This window comes from Nilaparvata lugens, chromosome 8 (assembly GCF_014356525.2).
Source record: "Nilaparvata lugens isolate BPH chromosome 8, ASM1435652v1, whole genome shotgun sequence".
Lineage (NCBI taxonomy): Eukaryota > Metazoa > Arthropoda > Insecta > Hemiptera > Delphacidae > Nilaparvata > Nilaparvata lugens.
In genome coordinates this window covers 32153254-32178023 of record NC_052511.1, presented here as the reverse complement: position 1 = coordinate 32178023, position 24770 = coordinate 32153254, and the positions used below count along the sequence as shown (strand labels likewise).

Genomic DNA, 24770 nt, shown 5'->3' with positions numbered 1-24770 from the left:
TCCACTGATTTCCTTTAACAAAATGGAAACTATAATCTAAAAAATAGAATGGAGTGAATGGAGTTGAAAGTACGTACCTGTTGAAAAATTGACTCTTTTGCCGCCTGTGAATTTTGCCACACATCCCATGTACCTTTCAGCAATATTAGTTGTTTCGTTGAAAACGAAACTCTCTGCTTTTGACTCCACATTTCCGATCAGTGTTCTAATCTTGCTCATAACAACTACATCAATTTCTGGGAGAACATTTTCCTCGTTCAATTCCTTCCTTTTACAGAATGTTCCACATTTGTTGTGATTCCCAAAAACATGATCAGGAGCATTTTTCAGTGTAGCCCTGAGATTCACCATGTCTTGAGCGTTTTTATTTACACCTGCTTCTTTTATGGCTGTTCTAACCCCCTTCACAATTCTTTGCAATCGTCTTAACTGTCTCACCTGGAGCAGGCTTGCTCAAGAGTTTCCGAGGAAAGAGTGGAAACTGCATATTTTCTGCCACCTTGTAAAGGTTGTCATTCAGAGCACAAGTCACGTGGTTGGCGCACTCAATCTTCTGAACGTATCTACCATAAGAACACCCCTCTTGAATCTTAGCATACACGCTTGAGTCACTATCTCCAATGTAATTTTTGTAGATCAGCCCATAGTCTTCCTCACTTCTCCGAAAACCTTCAACAACAATGCTGCTCTCCATTCCAGTACTTGGCCCCGTATAGTTTTTGTAACATACATGTTTGGCATTTTTCTTTTTGGGATTTGCGCAAGAAGAACAAAACGTATTCCTCATACCAATGAATAATATTTTCTTAGTTTGAGCTCCAATTCCCTGAAAAAATAGAATATCAAATAATGTTATTCTTCTGTCAGCCTGAAGTCATATCTGTGACAGGAGTAATAATGAAACCTCTAGTTTGAGTCATTCTTTTTAATATCTTCAAAGATGAGGAAATTCTCAATGGTTACAATGCTTTTGTGTTGAAGCATTTTTGGTTACTACAACAACAACCCTTCTGGAAAGGGTTACCACCATACTTTATAATTTCCATGTATGGCTCAATTCTTGTCAGCAATCCGATTTCCGCAGTTGTCAGCTGCTTAAATTCATCTGGAATTTCATCAGGATACAAGTTGTTCTAGTATGCTTTCGGTGGAAAATCGTCTTTCCTCTCATGCTTTTTCTTGTAGCTGAGATGTCTGTGGTATGTGTGACAGACGTTCAGGGATGACTTGATTTGCAATTCATCTGAGAGATGGATTGGAGCTGGTGATGGCATCTTGAACGGCTTCATTTGGTTTGGATAACAAGTTTTATGGCAGATTTCGCACCATTGATCAGCATAGACATTAATATCCTTTTCAAACTTTTTGATCTTGAGCGAGGCAAGATGCTGCATGTTGTACTAGATTGGCTTGCTGACGGGCTACTCTTTGTTCTGGAGTTTCTTCAGCAAGGAAGAGCATTTCGGAAATATTTCTATCAAGGTTGCGTAGTGCTACTTTTTTGAATTCCATCTTCTTTGCCTTGTTTACCAGTCTCTTCTGTTTCTCTGCCAGCAATCATTCAATTTGTGCATCCTCTTCCTCTTCTCTCCTCTTTACTGTGTCGGGTTTCTTTTGGCCATCTAATCTTGCACTTCTAGCAGGGGATGCTTGATTTAAAACAATTTTTTTGAATCGGGCTCGACTTTGTTTCTGTCGCTTCTCCTTTTGCTCAGCGGTCTCAATTGCTGCCTATTTTCGTCGTTGCTCCTTCTCCTTCTCAGATTTTCTTTGTTCTTGTGTCTTTGTGAGCACCATTTTGATTTCCTCCTTGAATCCTTCAATCAAAATTTTACTTAAACTGTAGTGTCAGATGGTACCAATCAGCTAGTGAAAACCAAAAGGCTCTATGTGGCCTGTGAGCCGAGATATAATCGAGAAACCATGGCACGTTAGAAGTTTGTCAGAGAAACTAGAATAAAAGTGTTTAAAAATCTAACCTTATTTCACAACTGTGACATAACCTAAAAAATGTTCAAGAAAAATAATACAAGGATTGCCTTGGAGTTTTTCATCTTCTAATGTGAATGTTATTAATCAATATAATACTCAGAATATTGATAATAAAAATATAACAATAATAGATTATTATTCCAGTTTTTTTTCAAAACAAATACGTTTTCCAACTCAATATCCTACTAAAATTTTTATTCCAAAATCATCGTTTGGATTAATGATCAACCGAGTTGACTAAATAACGATTAATTAATTATCAATTATAGGTATAGCATAACATAAAATGAAATGTTTATTCATTCATGTTTCAAAAGGATAGGTTTTGCTTTGAATAGGCCTAAAAATAAATCGAAATGTATTTTCACAAAATAATATTGTTACTAAATAGTTTGGAGAACCTATTCATTTGAATTAGCCCGCTTCAATCAGCTGTTCTGCTATAATGACAACAATGCAACAGTAAAATATTGAGAATTTCCCACATGGTTATTTCTTCAAGTCCTGGACAGTGATGTCACTTCTAGGGATTTATCCCTTTTCTAAGGATTTTTCAACCTCGAACGGATTAATTTTGTTTTGGGATTTCTAGGGTTAAATGAAGTATTATTTCCAAACATGCGGCAATACCAGGAAACCAAACTTATTAGAATATTTCTTAATATTGATTATGTATCACATGACACATTGTTCTATTTGAAAAATTACATTACAACTGCATTTACATTACAATTACATTTGATAAATTACAGATGGAAAAAATGAGAAATTGCATTTGTTCAAATGCTAATGAATAAATAATTATTAGTAAACGATAATTCAAAGTTAAATGCTGTAAACCACCCCGAAGACTTCTGCTACTGCAAATATTGACAACAGGATGAACGGCTGGAACGAAATTCAATGAGAGCTACTATCTAAAAATTATTTGCAAGTCCTGCATGATGTAATAATTTTTGGATAGAAGCTGTTATCAAATTTCCATCTATATGTTCACCCTGTCGTCAATATTTGCAGAAGCAGAAGTCTGGTTTACAGAATTTACTTTGGATTTTCGTTTAATAATGATTAGTGTCCTTATTGTCAGAATAATTTGAAACATCACTGAAACTACTACTTATACTACTATCAGAACTGGAACTGTAAGGAAAACTTTCTTTACTTCCTGATAAATTATCAAATTGATTTGAGATATCAAGTGAGTTATCATGGGATTCATGAGTGCTATTTTCAGATTGAACACAATTTGCAACAGGAGTGCACAATTCAAGTAACTGTTGTTTGATTTTTTGTTTTTCTTTTGCTAACTTTCTGTTATTAGTTCTTTTTGATAAACCATGGTATTTTTTACTGTCTCTGCTGGTCCTGGTGATCTTGTCTTGGCTTGTCCTTTCGTCTTTGCTCTCGTCCTCCATTTCTATCCTTCGAAAATCTGAACCAATTTGCAATGTTGGTATTTATTTCATCATCCGTAGCACTTGATAAGTTTTTTTGTTTCCTTACAGCACCTGAAAACAAATCATTAGATAAAATATAAGTTTATCAAATTAGAAGTTATCTGGGACATATTCTGCATATATAGATTTACAAAGTTAAAGTTTGTTGTTGATTTATTCAGATATCAAAAAGGCCAGGTTCAATGTTAAAATGACTACAATATATCTGTTAAAACCACTTGGAAGTTGGAAACTACAGTAGTTATTTGAATATTTTACACAATATGCTGAAAAACAAGCTGTTTCAAATTTAAAGTGATATAACTTGATAATCTGGATATAAACTAGCATTTTAGATTGCTAGATTGGTTTGAGAATTGAATTCCAGATATAAAACCTGCTAAGTTTTGCAACCAACATAAACCTGATAAATCAGGATTTGAAAGAGTAAATGAACAGTAACATTTTTATCAAAGCAATCAATGTAGCTGTAAATTTTCAATTATTAAACTGTCTATCATCATATTACTGTTTTTATGATCATTTCAATTATTTAGATTTATAATATTGTTAACGGTATTTTTTTATTTCCAAACATCATCTGTTGGAACTGATTCCTAGATAAATGTTGTATCTTGAATATATAGGTATAGTAGAGTGGATTCCACTTGATGTCATAATCTCGGAAAAAGTGGACTGCTGGGCTCTTATGGTGACTGCCCAACCTGGTGAATCTACAAATCTTAATGCAGCAATACCTAGAAGTAGTGTCAGAGAGTTACAAGACATCCTGTAGCTATTGCAATATACTTACCAGGTATGAGTTTCATCACAGCCAAATCTTTCAAACAGCGTTTGCTGTGTCTGCCTGTCCAATTGAAAAGTTCGGCAACATCATTGGTGAAAATCTTTTCAAGTATATTGCGCACAACTCTTCCAACTTTTTTCCCACCCAGAAGACTCAAATTTGTTATCTGTTATGGAAATAATAAGACAGCTATATTACTCACTCATTCAATTGACAAATAATTAGGTTGAGAAAAAGGAAATATGAGGATTTGATCTGGATTAACAAAAAAATATGTCATAATAATAGCAGACACTAGCAGGACACCCATGCTTTGTTGAAGGGTCTCAGAAACCTCGTTGAAGTTGGGTCATCTCAAGAAAACACAATTAATTTATTGGTGGAAAATATTTTTAGTCACTGCATGAGGAGATTTTAGTTGTTAAATGAGATTTTGTCGATGACAAGAACGCCTGTACGATTTTTTGTGCTAATTGATTGCATAAAAGATTGAAAATTATTCTTATTAAACTTGAAAAATGAAGAGCTACTAAAAAAGAAATAACTGGATTTCAAAAAATGATCTCATCACTTTATTAGAAGCAAACCTTCTATGTTGAAAATTAAAACTAGGTAGGCCTATCTTATTTGTGTACAGCTTTTCAAATTAACATAGTTTTTCTATAGAACCCCTGGAAATTGTTCAAATATCTCATGCTTATTTGATGGTGGTCTAAAATCTTATACCAATAATAGAATCTATTAATTTTATCACTGGTTTTGAGCTTTACTTGGTAGTTTAGGCCTACTCACCAAAGATTGTTTATTAGTGTCGTCCAGCAACCAATCTTCCAAGTCACTAATCTCGTCCAATGTTTTGCAGGGGAGTTTTATATCAGGAGGAATAATGTTCATAGCAGGCTTTGTTGGACACAACCTTGCTAAAATTTCACTCTGATTCTTTTCAATATCATCCAATCTTCTATTTATTCTTGCCAAATGGCCTGCAAGAACATCGAGCCCTAAAAAAAAACAATGATATTAAATTTTCTACTGTGATTTCTACTGCTATTAAGAGCGCGGATGCACATACCCCATTGTAGTAAATGATATTCAAGTCTCTCTATCAAGGAATCATTGACCACCCAGTTCTCCTTGTTCTTGTCATTGTTTCTATCTTTAAGCAAGATATCTGTTGAACAGAATTTCTTATGGCACTCCAATTTTACAGAAATCATCAATAGATTATCATTATTCAAGTGACTGCAGTGTTCTACACTGAAGAACAAATAACTTATTCCCAGCAACACAATGACGCAATGGGCTAGGCCCCCATCTGTTACCTGCTAGTTTGTGGTTTTAAATCTCCATGTATTTTTGGTTTATTGAAATAAGAGAATAAGTCACTATAGAACAGCTCACTACTGGCATAATACCAAAACCAAAAGTTGAGAAACACAAGCTCACTAAAACTATCCTAGAATTACAGTTTAGGTACTCTAGGATAGCTATATAACTCTCTACTCAGTACTCTACATAAAAAGTTGATCCAAGATTGAATAATGAATAGTGTACCTTTAGATGAACTTGAAGTAACTGAATGCCCACTGTTTGTACCCTGAGGAGTAAATGATATGTTGTGGCCAGCAGTGTGTTCTGAAGAGACCAGGCATGACTCTTCAATCGGCTTCTCCAAATCTGAATCCCCTGCTATGAATGATTCTGTAAGGAAATACAATGTACCCTAATAATTGAAATATTTGGGGGAAATAATTATTAACTACTATTAAATATATATTACATATTTTCATCATTCTAAAAATGTAGAGAGGAAAGTCTGAGAAGCATGATAACTTATTTTGAGAAATCCAATCATAAAAAATGAGAAATAATGAAAAATCAATTGAGGGAGTACAGGATAACTAAAGAGAATTTGCCTTTTTCCAAAAACATTTTCGTTAGTTTTCACTTGAGAGCACCGTAGTGATACTGGGGTCAGTACTTGTGGAAACATTCCGTATAACACAAACATCTACTCAACTCACCATTCGTTGTCAGGATGTGTTGAGCTTCTACATCAACAAGTAGTTCTGAAGGTGGTTCTGGATATTCAATTTGTTTTGTAACCGGAGCTTCATCTTCACTGTCACTACTGAATAGTATTTTCTTTACCGGTCTTCTTTTTTGCTTTTCTTTTCCACCTTCATCAAATTCAGTGAGAACTTCAGAATCTGATTCTGCTTTCCTCAACTTCTCTCTAGCTTTCCGAATATCATCTGAAAAAAGTATTTACATTTTCAATTACATGGGATCTAATTAAAAGTGAATGGATTAATAATATTTTTTATAAGTTATATAGTTACTTGATGAACAATATTTGAAAATTGATCACTTATGTAGGAATTATTCCAACATAATATATTGTAAATGAAATATGTTATAATGTTATGATAAGAAGGAAGAATAAAATTAACATATCAAAGCTTGAGATTGTTTAAATATTGAACCATCTTGATTATCTCAAATCTGAAATTGTTTATAGGTAATTAAAAACATATTAGAAAGCAAAATTAAATTTGTATTGTGTTTGCATAGCCTTTAGTCTCAAATTATTCATCTACATTACTGACCTGTTCTATAAAAAACTCTCTTCATCTCATAGAGGGGCCAAGTTTCTTCATGTGTATCTTTTGAATTTAACAGGCATTTATTGAATGCAATCGAATTCTTATAAGGAGGCCAAAAGCACTCTTTTTTTCTCAGAGTCATCCACTCTTCACGAATAATAGCTAATCCTTCACCTGAGTTTTTCTCAAACTCAATCACAGCAAATAACATAGCTGCTTCGAATAATAGTCCCTAGAACAAAAACATTTTGAATTCGGATAAGCTGGGACCTGTAAATAACTTGTTATCTTGTAATCTGGTGATTGGAACAATCATTATAATGAAAGATATTAGAATTGAGTTGCAGTGTTATCTATTTGATAAGTGCCAAATCAAAGTTAACTGAAAAAATATGTTGGCACATGTTTCCCTTAACCAACATTATGACTTGAAAAGAGTTTTAAAAATCGGATTTCACTGGATTAAGCTTATAGTCAAGATGTGTAAGCTTACCTACTATTTTTTTAAATACAAAGAATTTAGTCTCATCATGGACTTACAAAACATGGCATTAAAATGTCTAGCTAGAGCCAAACGCTTTGCAGCTTTGTGCTAAGTAGAAATGAGTTAAGTTACCGTACTAGTAGCATCTAGATGGCATATAAGTTAACAGTGAAGTATGATACCATCTTAAGATAAATCTTATAATAAATTTTCTAAGTTATTTTTATGCCAATAATTGAATAAATTAAAAAATAAACCTTGAATTCATTTCAACTTTTTGTTATACTAGGACAATAAATATCAAGTGGTGGTCGTTTTCCCACAATTTAGTTAGAAAATAAATTGACCTTATTAGGTTATCTAGTTCTAATTTTAATCAAGTTAAATAGCCTATAGCCTAATAATAAACTTACAAAACCTATTTTCAGAAGCTAGCCTAACCTGTCTAGTCACAACTCCAAGAGTAACTGCGCATTTATGCTGAGAATATAATAATAACTTAAGCTAAACTAGAACAAAACTAACCTAGCATAAAAGAAGTTATGATTGGGGTTTTGATCATAGAAATAGCACATTAAAAGTAGCCTAAAACTTGTAACTTATCATTCCTCTACAGTTTGATCGAGGTAGGCTAATATTAAAATAATAGTGTGAATTAGTTGAATTCAAAAGATCAGTGTAAACGTAGGAATTTTTAAAGTCCACCAAGTGTGAACTTGCTGGAACAATCTGAATAGAGAATATATAATTATTAAGAACCATATTATACATCTATGAAAAGATGAGAAATGCAATTTTAAAACTTCTGACTTAATTGATATAAATGATAGATGTTTTTTACAGGAGGCAAATTACTTATTTTTTAAGGAACAAAATTTTATAAAAAATGGCATGATTGTAAGGTATAATCCAGTAAAAACAAAGTGGAGCATGCTTCTAGCCTATCCCAATAAGAATTCAAGATCATTTTGATTGCATTAAAATCAAAATAAACTTGATAATAACATGGAAAACGATATTGCTTTTATAGTTTATCATAAATATAGTGATTAATCAAGAATATAAAGTTGTTTTACTCACCAATCCACAATGAACGCACAACGATCAGCAAATACTACACAGCAATCCAAAATGGCAGACAGGCAAAGGCAACTACAGCCAACCAACGAGCAAGCCACAAGGCATCAGCCGATGAGTGGCCGAATATCGAGTATCGATATTCTGAAGCCGATATTATCAATATTTATATCAATACTGTATTTCCAATTACCATTAAGGTGAGCCTACTTTGAAAAACATTAATCTTCTATTTAGATATAAAAAATCGAGGTATCAAAAATATTTTTTAGAAGTTTGAGGTTCAGACTTTTGGTGTTCAAGACATCGCTTTTATAACAAAAAATGTTGTTTGCTGGTGAGATAGATGCCTATCGATAGTTATATGGAATTGATGTTTGAGCTTCGATTAATTAAAGCATCGACTATTTTATCCTTATTCATACTATTACTTCTTAGCAAGTTAGCAATAATTGGTTGATTATGACGAGTGCTGACGAGGTGAGACCCCAGAAAATAATTTATTATATATATATATATAATTTATGATATACCGGTATATTTATATTAAATATTATTTATTATAATAAATAGTACCTACCAAGTTATATATTACATACGGTAGTAGTCGACTAGCTTGCCTATAATAATTAGTAGTAATTGTGGTGGTCTTAGCAAAACACATTTCATTATAATATAATAAAATAGATGCAAGCATAATGATAACATGCACAGTGATGTTAATGCAATTTTTGGTTGGCCCAAAATATAACCACATCTGTTGGCCGAATGAATGCAATTAAAGGTTGGCCCCAAAGAAAACAGATTAGATGGCCCATTGATTGCAATTATTGGTCGGGCCAAAAATGGCTTTTGGTTGGCACCCCAACCAACCAATCCCCACCAACGCCAACTAATTTTCAATGTTGGGCCTAGGTTCTGTGCTACTTGGGTAGGTCTAGTTTCTTGTTAGGTTGGCAAGAAGTTCACATCTTCTGCCGCTTCAATTCAAATCCATAGTGAAATCAAATAATTATGTATTATAAAACCCAAAACACCATCCTGTGATGCATTGCAAAATCGCCATTTTGTGTTATTCTAGTTCACTATTTTCAAATTTGTCTATCAGCTGTTATCATTGTAGACGAGGGCTCCAGTCTAATTATAATTAATACCTCGTATCTGTAAATTGACAATACTTGATATTTGAGGCCGTTGCCCAGGACTAGGGTTTCCAGATCGGCAGTGTCATTTCAAAAGAGATAATAACCACGAAATGGTTATTTGTGTAGTGGAGGAGCAGCAACCCCAAAAAGAGGTACCTCATCCCACTCCTGTAGGGAATACAGAGGCCTATCTAGCAGCCCATTTCTTACTGCAGCACAGAACTCTACATATCGCATGTCTTGCACCTCCCTCGGCAGTGTGTTGAAAAGTCGAATGGCCTGAGCAGGAAAACTGCTGGAGGTCTGCATTGAGGTAATTCCAGTTTGGCAGCATGTCGAGTGTTGTGGCTGTGTATGTCACTCCACTTGAGTGGTTTGTCTTGATTTTTCTTGACATACAACAGCGAGCTCAGTATGTATTGGCTGTAGATGGTGAGAACACCAAAACTCCTGAACATGGGACGACAATGATCTCTATAGCCTGAAAACGACATTAACCTCAATGCTCTCTTTTGCAGAAGTAGGATATTCTGTACAGCCGGAGCATGATCCCACAGCAGCATCCCATACATCAGGTGACTCTCAAACAGTGCATGGTATGCCATCACCAAGTATCTTCGGTCAACCACATGTCTCAACTTTCTCAGGAGGTAGATCACTCTAGACAGCATCTCACATACCGGATTCACATGGTAATTCCAGCTAAGTTTTCCATCTATTCAGAAGCCCAGCAATTTGACTGGCTCCACTTCAGCTGCTTGCCTCTTCAATGTGCACATCAGTACATTTGTCTTTTCCTCATTGAGCTTCAGTCTATTAGCAGTAAACCACAGCTTCGCCTCTTCTGAATGAATCTGGAACACTCCACCTCCACCTGATCCAACGAGGAGCCCCTGGAAATCAGTGTGATTTTTCAGGAGGTAGGTAAAAAATGTAATTTCTTAGCACTGTGGAGCATAATAAATTTGTTTGTTCTCTACATTCAATCAATACATCCAGAATACTTTGATTTTAACTGGCTCATATTAAGTTCTCGACTATGTTATTTGTGTTTATTATTCAAGAATAATCAAAACATTTCTAATTATATCAACATATTGTCATTTAAAAGTACACTAGAGTCCCGATTAACCGAGTTAATCGGGACTGCTACAACCTCGGATAGTCAAATACTCGGTTAACACGGAGGGCCTAATCTAAATAAGGGGTTAAGGAAATCAAATAAAAATATGTACCATGTGATGTACACCAACATGAACTATATTCAAAACCACACAACCAGATAATAGTAGTACATACTTTAAAGTATTAAAAAGTTACAAAGGTTTGAAAAAATCTTTGACAGTTCTTTGTGTAATCGAACTGCTTCGCTTCTTAGCTGCCAAACTGCGCAGTCGCCGCAACATTGCGATGTCTGCTGGAGTAGTGTAGTCTTGTTGTTCGACGTACAGCAGAGCCTTCTCGATCGCACTCAGACCCTCTGTGTGGCTGATTTTGTCGTCTGAATCTTGGCCAGCTGATTCATTGTCATCATCATTGTTGTTCTCGGGGTTTTCTACCAAATAAACAATGGCCTCATCAGACAGCTCATAGTCTTCATCGTCATTCAACCACTGGTTGACGTCATCATCTGTCAAGGGTTCGGCAACTGGCATTCGATTCAAAAGGTGAATTAATAGCAACTCATCTTCGTCATCTTCAGAGGGTTCAGAGCCATTGTTGAGGGAAATGTTTTTCCAGCTTTTCTGTAAAGTTGATTGTTTTACGTTCTTCCACGATTCATCCAACCAAAAAATTACATCTTTGAGGTTAATTTTTTTCAAACTTTGGACAACTGTCACTTCATTATCCAAATTTAACAGCAACTGTTTTAGTAGTTTTTGTCTGTAGTGCCTTTTAAGATTTTCAATGACTCCTTGATCTAGTGGCTGCAATAGAGACATTACATTTGGTGGTAAGAAAATGGCTCTTATGTCACCACTGACCAATACACTTTCGTCTGGGTGAGTTGGTGCATTGTCCAATAGCAAGAGAGCTTGATGGGGGGGATTGTTTTCATCTGAAAACTTTTTCACACTGGGGACAAACTCATTGAAAAACCATCTTTTAAAAATTGAAGAGTCCATCCAGGCATTTTTCTGGTTTTCGTATTTTACTGGAAGAATGTCCATGTTCAAGTTTTTAAAAGCCCTAGGCTTTTTTACTTTCCCAATAAGCAACAATCTTAGTTTGTTGTCACCTGACTGATTTGCACAGAGTAGAACAGTAACCCTTTCCTTGCTTTTCTTGTATCCCAGAGCTGATTGTTCCTGCCTAGCTGCTAAGGTTTTAATGGGCAACATTTTAAAGTTTAAACCCGTTTCATCTAGGGGCGGATCCAGCATCGGATTTTGGGGGGGGAAATTCCTTAGGTACTTTAAAATACTAAAAATATATGACTATATATAGTCATTTTCCACTATATATTTTACCACATATTTATATTCATATATAATGACTATCTCCGGTATTTCCTGATTTGTGACATGATAACAAACAATAATTAACTAATAATAAATTACAACAGAATTTCACAGTTCAATTTCGTTATGGACATTATGTAACAGGAGAAAAGAAGACAAAAATATATGCAACATTTTATTAATTCAACGGAATCAGTAGGCTACTATAACAAACTCTTCTTTCAAAATCAAAATAAAAAAACATAGTATTCATGATAGGCTAAGACAATTCATTTGTGATATATGTTATTATTTGACAAAACGCAAGCCGATTACCTGAATTAAATTACAAGCTTTGATAGTGAGTCTTCAATCTAGGAACTTAGAAGCGGAAATAGGATTATTATTCAAACAGGAACATTAAGTTTTGCAGACTTGCTTTAGTCAAGCAGCAGATAGTATATGCATCTATTAAATGGGCTATTATTTACAATAGGTATACAGTAATTATAATTTTACAATATATATAATCAGTTCTAGTTCAATGACATTCTATGAACTATTCCGTTTAAAAATCTAGATGCATGTAGGAAATTCAATTCAGGCTTATATTGCGAAGAAATTAATCCAATTTTTCCAGTGAAGGTAGGATTATTAGTACTATTCAATAATGAAGGAACTATTATCCGATACTACCTTGTCAATTCACAATACAATATAAATTATAGCATAACATTCTTATAAAAACAATGCATTTTTATACGCTATTTGAATATTTAGACATAACATATGGCATAGTGATTACTTAATTTCAATATTATTCTTTCATTCAATAAGCATTCTGAAGGTTGAATTTTTTTTACAAAAGTCTATTAAAGAATTATATAAATATTGAAAATTCATAAACACATAAAATTCATTATTGCATAATCATGCTATATGACGACGTTAAACACAATTATTATAATATATTCCTACACTATTATCAATAATAATATAATTAAAGTGAATACTGTTCTCTTGAAGACAATCTCTAGGACTATATACAGTACCATACTTGTGATGCTGCGAAAGGTTTAATACTGCCATCATATTTACAATAATTCTCTTCATTTGAATGAAAATTGATTGTTCTATGTGAATTTCTATTTACAGATTGTAATTTAATAGAAGCAATCATTTCTAATAATAATTATTAGGCCTATAATAGAAAAAAAATCAATAATCAGGACTAAACTGTAGGCTAATGATAACAACTGTTATTATTTATGTAATTGTGATAAGGAAAGCAATCAGTAATATAATAAAAAGAATTCTTGACTACCGTAGCAAAGTTTCTATTAATTGTTTATTTACAAGGATAGGCAAAATTATAAAATTATTCTATGGGTCCCTGATTTGGCAAACCTCTCAACAATTTTTTCAGGATCTATAACTATATCCGGGTGAATGTAAAGTATGTAAAGTAGGGCCAATCCTACTAGACGGTTCTCCGACATTGTACTCCTCAACCAAGTTTTTAAGAGCCGCAGAGTTGAGAAAGATCTTTCTGAGCTTGCGTTACTTACAGGTAAAGTACACAAAACTCTCAATAGAAAATGGATCGTTGGGTAGATGTCTTTTTCGCATTCTCTCAAGACATTCAAAGCGTTTGTTGGTAATGGCAACCCTTCCTTATTATATCTCTGCCATTTGTTTCTCCAATGAGCCATTTCTGCATTAAGCTTCAGGGAAGACAGGTCACGATTATCTTTCATTATTGAACCAAATCTATTCATAATAGGATCAATTGATTTTTGCATATCTTGCACACTAGTATTTACAATTCCCTCTGGAAGCAGTAGGGGGAGGTGGAATACGTTAAGGACATCAGATGTGAATCTTGTCTTTAGATCCTGAATTATATTATCCAGTACTGGAACATACACTGTGAGTCTAAAGTACTCTTCTGTTGTTGCTGATGGATGATTGGACCGTTGAGTTTGACGCCCACATAATCTTGGGATTTTCAGTTCAACGTCCAATTTCCTGGCGATTTCTTGGGCTTGCATGTAGACACAATTGAAGTACTCAATACTGTTTTGCCTTCTCTCATTCAACAGCTCTAGAAGGCTATTTAGAAGTTCGGCTGACTTACAAAGGTCCAGTGTTTCTTTTTGTAGTATTCTACTCAATGGCAGAGATAAACTCAAGATATCACTAAGGCAAAATAAACCAATTATTAGTTTACTGTCACATAAGGCGGTTATCAATAAGGATGCTTTGCCTGAGGTTTTTTTATCCTTCCACTCAGAAATTTTATGTAGGCAAGCCAGGATATCAGGTAAACTGGTTGTGAACTGAAGAACTCCATCATGCCTCTCAGTCCACCTGGTTTCACATAGGTGAGTCATTTTCTTCCCAAGAAAATTTTTCAATGCTGTATTTCTTTTTGGAAATGAGAAGAAAGCGATCACCTCTTTTAAAACACTCACTGAATTCTCTATGAGTTTTATATTGGAGCATTTTGAAATGCTATTGTTCAACTTATGGTTATAGCAGGGTGTTGTTATAGCATTTTTAGCAACTTTTTGTATCTCCTTGACAGCCCCATTATCAGACAGCATAACGCTACAGCCATCAGTTCCAATCCCTATACACTTATCAAAAGGAAGTTTTAAATCGTCAATTTTTCTCAATTGCACCCAGGTTCTTACCACTAATGCCTTCTCATTTCGACCTCACTATTACTTCTTTCGTCGCCCAGATTATCTTCATCAGCTTCTTTCATGTCTTCAAATGCATCAATAAATGTGATGAAGTCCTCTCTTATTTCAAACTCCTTTTCAAAGTGCACATAACGCAGTACAATACTCACCTGTGCTCTCTGTGAAATATCACTGGTTTCATCAAACATAATCGAATAAAGCTCAGCTTTCGCAATTCTACTCAGAATAACATCAGTAATTTCTGCTTTGCAGCACTCTATGATATTATTCTGAGTAGATTTGCTGATGTAAGTGGATCTTGATGATGATGTATTGATGTGATCCTCCAAAACTTTATCCCCAGCATCAATTATTCTAAATTTAATCAAAGCTTTAAAGTTACCCTCATTAGAGACTGTATCACTCATCTCTAAATTGAGTGGCCCATCGTCTCTGTGCCCCCTCATAGGAATATTCTGCCTACCAAGCAAAATGACAGTTTTAACTATAGAAAGAAGTTTCTGACGATTTTTCTGGGATTGAGAGAGCCGTTCTTCATTGATGAGGTTATTTACTTCCATTTTCGGGCAGTGGTATACTCTTAGAAAGTTTTTCCCTGCTGTCACGGCATCTTTATGATATTGGGTATTGCAGTGGACTTCCAAGTGTCCATCAGATCCTGTTAATTTTTTGAAATTTCTCAAAGGTTCGGTTACAAGAGTTTTTAGAGCAACATTCTTGCAGTAGCCCCCCTCATTACGATTAGTGAACCACGGACAGTATTTACAGAACAGCCCTTGTTTTACATCGGAAAGTACGAGCCAATCCTTATGTGCCTGTAAATGACTTGGCCTAAGAAAATTTTTTATTGATTTTCCTGATACAGATCGTTTTGAGTGAGGAAAAGAGTAATTTTCTGGTGGGACCCACGGTTGCTCCAATAATTTCATTTTAGTATGTTCATCGATGGTTTTACCAATATAATGTCCAATGTCATTTAATGAGGAATTAGGGCATGCATCTGACCTCATTGATTCCGTAGATGATGTGGTGTAAGAGTCGTGCTGCAAGTGGTGGAGTTCAGCATCTGGATTACTAGTTGCTGATGCCGATGAGCACTGAGCAATATTCTCTAAAGTTTTGTCATCACTTGCCTGATGAGGTTCGACTGTATCATCTGCAAACGATGGAGAATCAGTAGCGGGCTCGGTAGCATCTACAGCAATCCTCTCTTCCTGATCGGTTCTGCGTTTCTTCGCAGCCTGACCAAAGAAGGCAGAAATCAGACTTTGGTTGGATCGTTGAGCCTGGGAATGAAAAAAAATTATAAGTTACAAGTCATGAAAAGCACTTTCATTTCACATTTCCATGACACACCTGTAATGTGGAAAATATAAACTGTTAAACAGAAAAAAAACAAGTTTGTTTATCTGAAAAATGAACAAGGTGGTGTTTTGAAGTTTACAGTAAATAATAAGTTAGCCTATAGAGCATAAGAATTTTTTTTTCAAATTAATCAGCTCTAGCTGTAAAAACAGAAACACAGACTGAATTCAAATAATAAAATAAATAATAAAAAATCAAGTGACTGTTACTTCTCGCAAGACTCTCAACAAGACGTAGGCTAAGCGTCCTGGAATTTAACGTAAAAATATTAATTATATTTTTGTACAGTTATTGTTAATCTAATCAGAATGAGTGGAAGTCAACTGTCCTATCTAATGAAACATTAACTATGTTAGTTATTGCACTGATGAGCTATGTTATATTGTCATTCCACGTCAGTTGAATAAAATATTCTCTGTAATCAGCATTTGTGAGTAGATTTTCTCTTCGATAATAATTATAATTCATGACGTATAAAATCACACCCTTTATCTATTCATGTCTTATTGGCGGTGGTTTAAATTGAATTTAGATCAATCTTTTTTCTAGTCTACAATAAATTGGGAAAAATAGAGATGTACCAATAATATCATTATTTAGCATAAATAATGCCATACCCATACTCTCATAATAGAATGCATTTTAATACTCACCATTGTGAAGTGTTGAAAATATTTTTCTAGAGATGTAGCGATTTCCTCAGTTCCTTAATCACAAGCTGTTCTGGTACATGACTGCGTCGATGTGACTCCAATAATGTTTCCATACCGACTGTTAGTACTGAACTAAAATGCTTTCAACGATTTCCAACCAGTCAAGAAATGCTTGCCATCCAGATTTATAAAATTTCTGAGAATTGTGCTACTTGGAATAGCTAACAATTCTCATAGTTGAAAACGAAATAATGATCGCACAAAGGCGACTACCGGACCAACCACAGCCTGGACCAAATAATTAGTTCATAGAAACAATTATAAAATTATAACAAGCCTACGATCAAACAAGTCGGCTTCCTTTGATAGTCCGAGTGGCAGGAGCTCGCCGCTCGGACCGTCAAAGGAGTTGACGCCGGTATTTTTCTAGGAACTGAGCGCTTTGATCTCTATATCCAGTAGAAAGATCCAAAAATGATAAAATTTAAGATATTTGAATTTTTCAAAATTCCATGATACTCTACTCACTGTGCTGAGATTGGATCATCTTGATTTTTTCTTCTATCATCGAATTTGAGCTTTCTATGGATTATTTAGTTTCTAATGTAATAGAGCTTTGTTTTTCTGGTTCTAGTTTCAAAGATGTGTGACGATTTCAATGAGATTCTTACTAACTAAAAAAAAGAGCATCACAAGTGTGTGGACAAGAATTGCTGACCTAGCAGCCTGACGTCAGCCTAGACTATTATCATCTTTGATGAATTGTCTTAAAAAAACTATAGAAACAATACTCATGCACTTCAAACAAGAGTTTATTGATGTATTCATAGTCAGAGAGTATTGAATAGGAATATTTATATTTTATATTGAATATTTTCAATTCTCTCTACAGGTTGAATATGAAAGAATATGATTTTTCAGTTTTAGTGTACAGATATTTATATTCACTTAAATGGTTGAAAAATCAATTCTATATAGTGCTTAAGCCGAAATTTGGGGGGGGGGAAATTTCCCCTTTCCCCCCCCCCGTGGATCCGCGCCTGGTTTCATCGCAGTTGTATATTTGCTGGGGGCTTAAGTTTTGTTCCTTGATCAACTCATCTAAGGATTTTACAAAAGGATCAACTGAGCTTGTATTAGCAGACAATAGTTCTCCTTTAATGTTTAACTGCCTAACCCCGTATCGCTTCTTCCACCAGTCTAGCCAGCCGATGCTTGCTGTGAAGTCTTCTTTTCCATCTTGAAAGCGACAGTAAAATTCCAAAGCTTTGGCTTGTAAAATTGGTCCTGATAACGGGCTACCCGTACCTCTCATCTGCTGAAGCCATATGAACAGCGCTTCTGAAGTTTGTTCGTACTCACTATCTTTCATAGTCTTCCTCTTGGTCGCAACTTGCTTGTCACTTGTTGATTGAGTTCGCTGAGACACCCATTTTTCCAGCTGCTCCCGTTTGCGCCTCCAATCGCCCACGGTCACTTCACCAACACCCAAATCACTATCCACTTTTTTCAAGGATTCACCTTTGTCTAAACGCTTGAGAGCACACAATTTGTCCTCTAATGAAAGGACAACTCGTTTCCGTTTCATGCTCATCGTATCGCAATTCGCACTAAACTCACTTATTCACATGTTGACGATGCAATGACAAGCAGACGACTAACTGATGCGGCAGCCAACTGGTGCAACGGTGATTGGGGGTGGGGAGGGAGTGCGTGACTCAGTCAAGGTCGCATGTACAGCCAGGAGCGCAAGTGTACAGGTGGGCCAAAAATAGACCTAGATTGACCTTGGCCGATCCAAGGCTCGGTTAACACGGAACCTCGGTTGACCGAGACTCGGTTAATCGAGACTCTAATGTATAAAAAAGTATGAACTCAACCTCCCCCATTAAAACATAATTGAACATAATCTTTTAGGTTATTTGGATAAATTGATGAAATCTACCCAATGTGAGATCCCCTCCCCCTGTCGTGGTCGACGACAGCATTTACGCACAAACGAAAACCCAGCTTAACATAGTTATTAGTTACACAAGTTATTAGAACTAGGAATCTGAGATACAAGGTATTGGAATTCATTCATATCCGACATGCAAGGTATTAGACTATGAAAACACAGAATTACAATATCACTAGATTTATTTATTCGAACACAAAAGTGAATAAAGCCTCATAAAATTTTTAAATTGAAAAATGCAGAAGTCTTCAGGATTATCCATATAAGTGATATTGGATTTTCATATATCTATCATTGCAAATTGAAACAAATAAATCGTTTAATAAAAGAACTAGAATTGTCATAATCTTAGATTTATTTAAAAACTAGATATCCTTTAAGGACCCCATTCACGACGGAGTCAACGGAGCCAAATCCACAGAAATTATCCTCCAATTGGCTGATTCTCACCAACGTTCTGTGGATTCGGATATGTTCTGTGGATTCGGATATGTTCTGTGGATATGTTCTGTGGATTCGGATATGTTCTGTGGATTCGGATATGTTCTGTGGATATGTTCTGTGGATTCGGATATGTTCTGTGGATTCGGATATGTTCTGTGGATATGTTCTGTCATGAATGGGGACCTTTATAGCTAGTTCTTCTAATCATTATGGATAATATCACAAACTACTCAAAGAGTAAAGTAAATTATTTTCTTCTTTTGTCTTCATCCTGCTTGAACTGTTGATAATATTTATAATAAATTGTGTTATTATCTTGCATTTTTACAACAGTACATCAAAATCATAAGTACTGTTGTAAAAGTGCAAGATAATAACACAATTTATTATAAAGTAAATTGTATTTGAAGTAATACTTTCAAGCATATGGGAGGCTGTCATAAAAATTATGAAAATCTTCTGGAACTACAGACTTAAGTTCTTGAAGGTGTATCCACTTTGAACGTTGGATAGGAAGTCTTCTTTCATGAAGGTTTTTCAAATGAACATCTATTTGCACTTTTGACGGTCTTCTTGGGAGATCCTTGTACTCGTCATTAAATTTCAACTTGTACTGTATAATACCAGATGGATTATATTTCAATATATGGATATCTGTTACGATTGGGTCTCCTTACCTCCTGGTAGGATAGATGAATAATAATCCAATTTTGAAAAATCTTTAAAAAGTCAAATTTCAGGTATTTTACATTGTACGAGAATGGATTACCCCTTGCTTCTTTTGTAAGCCTAACAAACTCGTAGGGTGAGTTGATGTCTATATTTTTCAACTCATTTTTTATTCTCGCATGTACGGAATCTCCCTCCATCTGGGTGTAGCCTTTTATCAAAAAGTTCTGGACGATTTCAATGTGATGTTTCACAGAGAATAAGAGTAGAGCGTTTGAAAGAACATGGTTCCTATTTTGAGCAGTACATCCATCAGTGTACAGAACAATTGGAAGCTTTGGGTTGATGCATCTTTCTTCTAAGTAGTCAAAAATACAAGAAGCAAAGGTATTTGCAGTTGAATTGCCCTCACATTCGTTGAACCAATAGCATTTACATTGGTGGGTGGATGGGATGTACACTGAAAAGTTGTGGCTGCTCAACTTAGTTTTATGATTTAAAGCACTAGCTTTAAGCATCGGGGTGATCTTTACAGCTTGGACGTCAGCATTCAAACAGTAAATCTCTCCATTCATTGATTTCAATTTATCATCCTCTTTTTATGATCGAGCAAGGTTTTTTTCTGAAATGTGATCATCCCAAACTTCTTTGGGAACATTGCCAACTTTATAGGAGCAGCACAAGTCACACTGATCTTTGCGAGGGGAAAAAATTGGTAGATTAATTTCTTCAAATAAGTCAGAGAATAGTGCTAAAGATGCACAAGGCTTGTTATTTTCTAATGAGTGCTTTTGATACTCTCTGTACAATGAAGATTTGGACTCTCAAATTGGCTCAAGGTACAATTTGTTTGTGTCTTTCCTTGCATAGTGTGATGGAAGCGTAGGTAACATTTCCAGCCACTCTCTAGCACTATCGTTTTTTACCATGCTTCTACGCTTAGATGATTGAATCAGATTATTTTCAAGTAGATTCTTATTTTCTATATGGAACCAGAATGGAACGTAAATACTGGTTCATAAGATTTAAATAGCTCGAAATACAAGCTTCAAATGTTCTGATGTGGACTGTATAAAACGAGTCAAATCTTTGAGTTGAATAATTCATGCAATTGAGAAATCAATTCAGCCGAGTACTTTCTTTTTAAAAAATCTATCCACATCTGGTCGCTTATGTTATTCTGTGCGAATGGCCTACTATTAAAAAATCTGACAGCTGCCCAAAACTCCTTTGAATTGTCTATTTTTGAAATTTTATCTCTCATTTCAATGAAATGATCATTTTTCTTGTTCTTCAATAGCAGTTTATACGATTTCTTTTGCATCAAATATGTATTCAAATTTTCCTCACTAAAATTATTGTTATTTCTCATAATTCTGTATATTTTCCGGAGGCCTCTCATTGCATCAATGCACTGCTTATCGTACCATGCTTTGTTTTTGAAATTAGTAGAACTGTTAGAAATCCTTATCATACCTAAATTCTCAGCCTCCTCTTTGACAGCTGTTACTAGGTTATCATAACAATCATTGATATTATGACAAGGGTTATCTAATCGGATTGACAACTGCATTGACATTTTGTACAAGTCTTCTTTTTCGGCTAACCACACCAATCTGCTCGAATTGTTTTGTAACCCCCCCTCCCCATCCTGAATCCTACTGACGCCTAATCTAGTTTCAACCAGAAGTGGAAAGTGGTCGGATGACAGTATGAAGTCTGATACGGTTATATCTTTTATTATCTGTAATTAGTTCATGTTCACCCAAACCAAGTCTATAGTGCTTTTACCATTTCTATTAACAAAAGTAAAGTTTCCTGGTGAATCATTTCTAGTTCTACCATTCAGCAAACAGAATAAGTTTTTTTGCATTACATTAAATAGTTTTCTACCTAATCCATTTACCATTTTATCACAAGATAGTCTTAATTCTAATAGTCAGTAATCAGTAAGTCAGTAATCATATTTTCTAATCTCAAGTAAACAAGTCCTATTATTATTGTTAGAGAAGGACTCACAGTTCTGATTTGAATAAAAATAAATGTATCATTACTCTCTATTATCTGACATTGAACCCTTTTTTTAAACAAAAACAGGAGCCCACCCCTAGCTCTACCAAAAGCATTGTCCTTTATAAAATTTTTCTGAATAAATTTATAATCGGAGAAGTTATTTGATAAATGTATGTCTTTGTGGGCCCAAGTTCCGCTTATTCCTACTACATTACAATTGTTAAATATTTCAGATTGTTCAGCGCCTATGTTAGAAACATTCCATGGCAATTCCAGAAAATAATATTTAGAAATTGTGAATTACCTTTTTCGCCATGGGATGAATTATTAACAATCCTACCGTTCGCCTTTTCCTGCTATGCACTTTTCCCTGGGTTGCTGCCCTGCGTTTACCGTCCTTTGCTTCTTGTGATGGCGCCCTGGCTCAGCCACTGCTCCAGCTCCGTCGGTTTTCCGGTCGTCAGCGCGTCACCTCTCGATGGTCCCGGGATCCGGAGACCTGGAAGCGGCCGATGCTGTTTGGAGATATTCTCGCTCCTCTGGAGAGTTATTGGTTACCGCTGGGGGATTGTTGATTACTTCCGGACACTCAGCTCCTCCTCGAACAGGTTGTCGTAATGGGGTCCACAACTTCCTCGTTGTGAATCTCTGCCTCTCAGGATTTTTCCCACCCGTTGGCGGGGGACTATTCATCCGTTGACTCCGCTGTTGAGCGCTCTGATTCGGTAAGCCATCTCGATCCAGTTTGTGTTTGGAATAGGGTTTTCCGTTGACAATCAGCTTGTCCAATTTAAGGAAAGCCTTCAGACCGCGTACTTTGGCTTGATTCAAGAACGGTTTTAATTAGTCTCTGGTGCGTCTTGTAAACTCAGCATAGTCCTCAGAAACACCCACTGGGATGCCTTTCAGATTATTTAAAGCCCCTAGTACCTCCATCTTCTTTTTCCAGTTGTTAAATTTCACGATTTTAGGCCTAGTTTCCCGTCCCCTTCTCCCCAAGCGGTGTGCCCTCTCTATATCGTAGGTTCCCAGTTTGACTTTCATAACATTCTCGATAAATTCTTTATCAATAAGTTCGGTTTTATTCCAGTCTTCACTGTCCTCATCACGCAAGTTGAAAAACAGCAAATTGTTTCTCCTAGAATAATTTTCCAAACAAACTAATTCTGATGAGAGACGTTCATTTTCTTTTTCTAAAAATTTGCACATTTCAGTCACTTGATCTAATTCACCACATATTGACTGAAAAATGTTTTTCAGTTCTAGTATCGATTCACAAATATCACTTTTTAGTTCTTGGAACTTCGCATCTAACAAAGAATTAACTTTATTGAGCACACTTTTGAAAAACTGTTCACTTTCGATGGAATTATCCATTTTAATCAGTTTAATTTAGTGAAGAATCCGTAGTAATAGAGTAAAAGAGATTCACTCGGATGACACGAGCCCAAACCGGCACAAAGATAATGGAGCAACCAGTAGCCATTATTGCTTGCACGTGGTTTGAGAGCAAATATGTTAATTCAAACTATTTCAACCCTCGATTAGTTCGCGAAAGAAAGAATAATCTGCATTAAATTTGAATGATGCCATGCAGTAAAATAATATTAAACTTACAATTGAAACGAAAGAAGGAATCAGTCTCAAAAATGATGAAGAAATTGAATGAAGCTGGTGCTGCTTTGCTCTCGTTCTTTACTCACTGGACCAAACCAACTCTTGTAAGAAAATCTCCAAAGTCTTGTAAAACACAAGAATACAAGAATATGTTACAAGACTTTAAGGTCAATTGTAAAACTGGGAGCAACTTGGGCTTTCCTGTTCTCAGTTTCACTTCAATTCTTGTAACATATAGATTTTACGAAAAATGTTCACGATTTTCTACTTCAATATCAACTAACCAGGAAAATAAACTTTTCTTGAACTTGTGTCTATTGAATTATTCCCCAATGTCATTTGATATTGAATTGTAAATTTTTGGTCCCAAATATATGTAGTTTCTTTGTCCAAATGTAGAGTTCATCCTTGGTACTATTAAATTCTTGTTTCTCTGCCTTGTTTGATGGTTATGATCTGCCAGTCTTATGTGTTCGTTGTTTCTCCTCATTCGCGAACACATAAGACTGGCAGACCATAACTATCAAACAAGGCAGAGAAACACAATATAAGACATACTACATACAATATAATTGATATTCACTATAAGAGTAGAAATATATACAATAAACACTATAATTATACAATATACCATATACCTACAATAAACTCAATACACTCTATTAGACATGAAGTACAGTACATTTCGCTCTAATACTATTGATCTTTTAGTCGATTCCTGATACAAAAATTCCTTTGAAATGGGTCTCAGCTCTGGAAAAACTCCTTGAACGTGCATAAAAGGATTTATCCGTCCTTTTTCCTTTGAGCAGCAGCTAATCAAGTTTTCCATCATCTGTTAAAACCGAGACAGAGAGTGTGAATAAAATTTCAAAAATTTACCTATATTATGGAAAAACTGTTTTTTAATATTTTTTGAATGCAGATCTACTTCAATTTTTGTTTCAAAAGAGTACTGGAAGGTTCAAAATTTATGCTCAAACCTCCTGTTCCCTCTTTTGTCAGCATGAGGGCTTCAACAATCTGTTAGAAGCTTGTTTCTATGACTCGTTTTTATCAGATGTAATTGGCTGGAAATTCTCTCGACAGCAGCATTGGAACTAGGCAGGCAAAGGAGTATTAAAATTAATTTTTCCAAATTTTTAAATATTGGTGTACCTGCCTCATTCTCCATAGAAAAAACTTCTTCCCAAAATCTTGATGAGTTTGATTGACTTAATTTCTCATCTGGAATAAGGCTAAGGGCCCTCCACTCCTGGTCAACAATTGCCTAATTTTCTCCACTCAAATAGCTACTGACGCGTTTAAATGGTGGTGAAAGTGATGGAGTTTTTAGTTCTCTCACATTTTGAGCT

The 24770-nt window shown here is 35.2% G+C and overlaps 4 protein-coding genes across 4 annotated transcripts; all 4 read right to left on the bottom strand.

The window, feature by feature from the left end:
* Positions 1–3248: 3248 nt before the first annotated feature.
* LOC120352701 lies at positions 3249–7074 on the bottom strand. Its single transcript, XM_039434540.1, has 5 exons — positions 6846–7074; positions 6261–6491; positions 5791–5937; positions 5029–5237; positions 3249–3500 (listed from the first exon to the last, which is right to left on the bottom strand). Exons 1-5 carry the CDS (start codon positions 7051–7053, stop codon positions 3492–3494), a joined length of 804 nt encoding a protein of 267 aa, XP_039290474.1. The 5' UTR covers positions 7054–7074; the 3' UTR covers positions 3249–3491.
* A 3495-nt stretch (positions 7075–10569) lies between these two features.
* Positions 10570–18569, bottom strand: LOC120352700 (jerky protein homolog-like). The gene is made up of 2 exons (XM_039434539.1): positions 17893–18569; positions 10570–11868 (listed from the first exon to the last, which is right to left on the bottom strand). The coding sequence occupies exon 2, from the start codon at positions 11717–11719 to the stop codon at positions 10865–10867; it is 855 nt and encodes a 284-aa protein (XP_039290473.1). The 5' UTR covers positions 11720–11868; positions 17893–18569; the 3' UTR covers positions 10570–10864.
* LOC120352836 (52 kDa repressor of the inhibitor of the protein kinase-like) lies at positions 13360–14443 on the bottom strand. Its single transcript, XM_039435123.1, has one exon. The coding sequence runs from the start codon at positions 14380–14382 to the stop codon at positions 13360–13362; it is 1023 nt and encodes a 340-aa protein (XP_039291057.1). The 5' UTR covers positions 14383–14443.
* Positions 14688–17614, bottom strand: LOC111054019. Its single transcript, XM_039435121.1, has 2 exons — positions 16716–17614; positions 14688–15983 (listed from the first exon to the last, which is right to left on the bottom strand). Exons 1-2 carry the CDS (start codon positions 16716–16718, stop codon positions 14688–14690), a joined length of 1299 nt encoding a protein of 432 aa, XP_039291055.1. The 5' UTR covers positions 16719–17614.
* Positions 18570–24770: the final 6201 nt, after the last annotated feature.

What these genes read in the sequence shown, in the direction of transcription:
- LOC120352701 (XM_039434540.1), bottom strand. Translation starts at nt 7,053, where the DNA reads ATGTTATTTGCTGTGATTGAGTTTGAGAAAAACTCAGGTGAAGGATTA. An exon ending in GAGAGTTTTTTATAGAACAG is followed by an intron (nt 6,492 to 6,845) that starts GTCAGTAATGTA and finishes TACTTTTTTCAG; the next exon opens with ATGATATTCGGAAAGCTAGA. An exon ending in TACTTCAAGTTCATCTAAAG is followed by an intron (nt 5,238 to 5,790) that starts GTACACTATTCA and finishes GTTTTTTTTTAG; the next exon opens with GGCTCGATGTTCTTGCAGGC.
- LOC120352700 (XM_039434539.1), bottom strand. Translation starts at nt 11,719, where the DNA reads ATGGACATTCTTCCAGTAAAATACGAAAACCAGAAAAATGCCTGGATG.
- LOC120352836 (XM_039435123.1), bottom strand. Translation starts at nt 14,382, where the DNA reads ATGACTCACCTATGTGAAACCAGGTGGACTGAGAGGCATGATGGAGTT.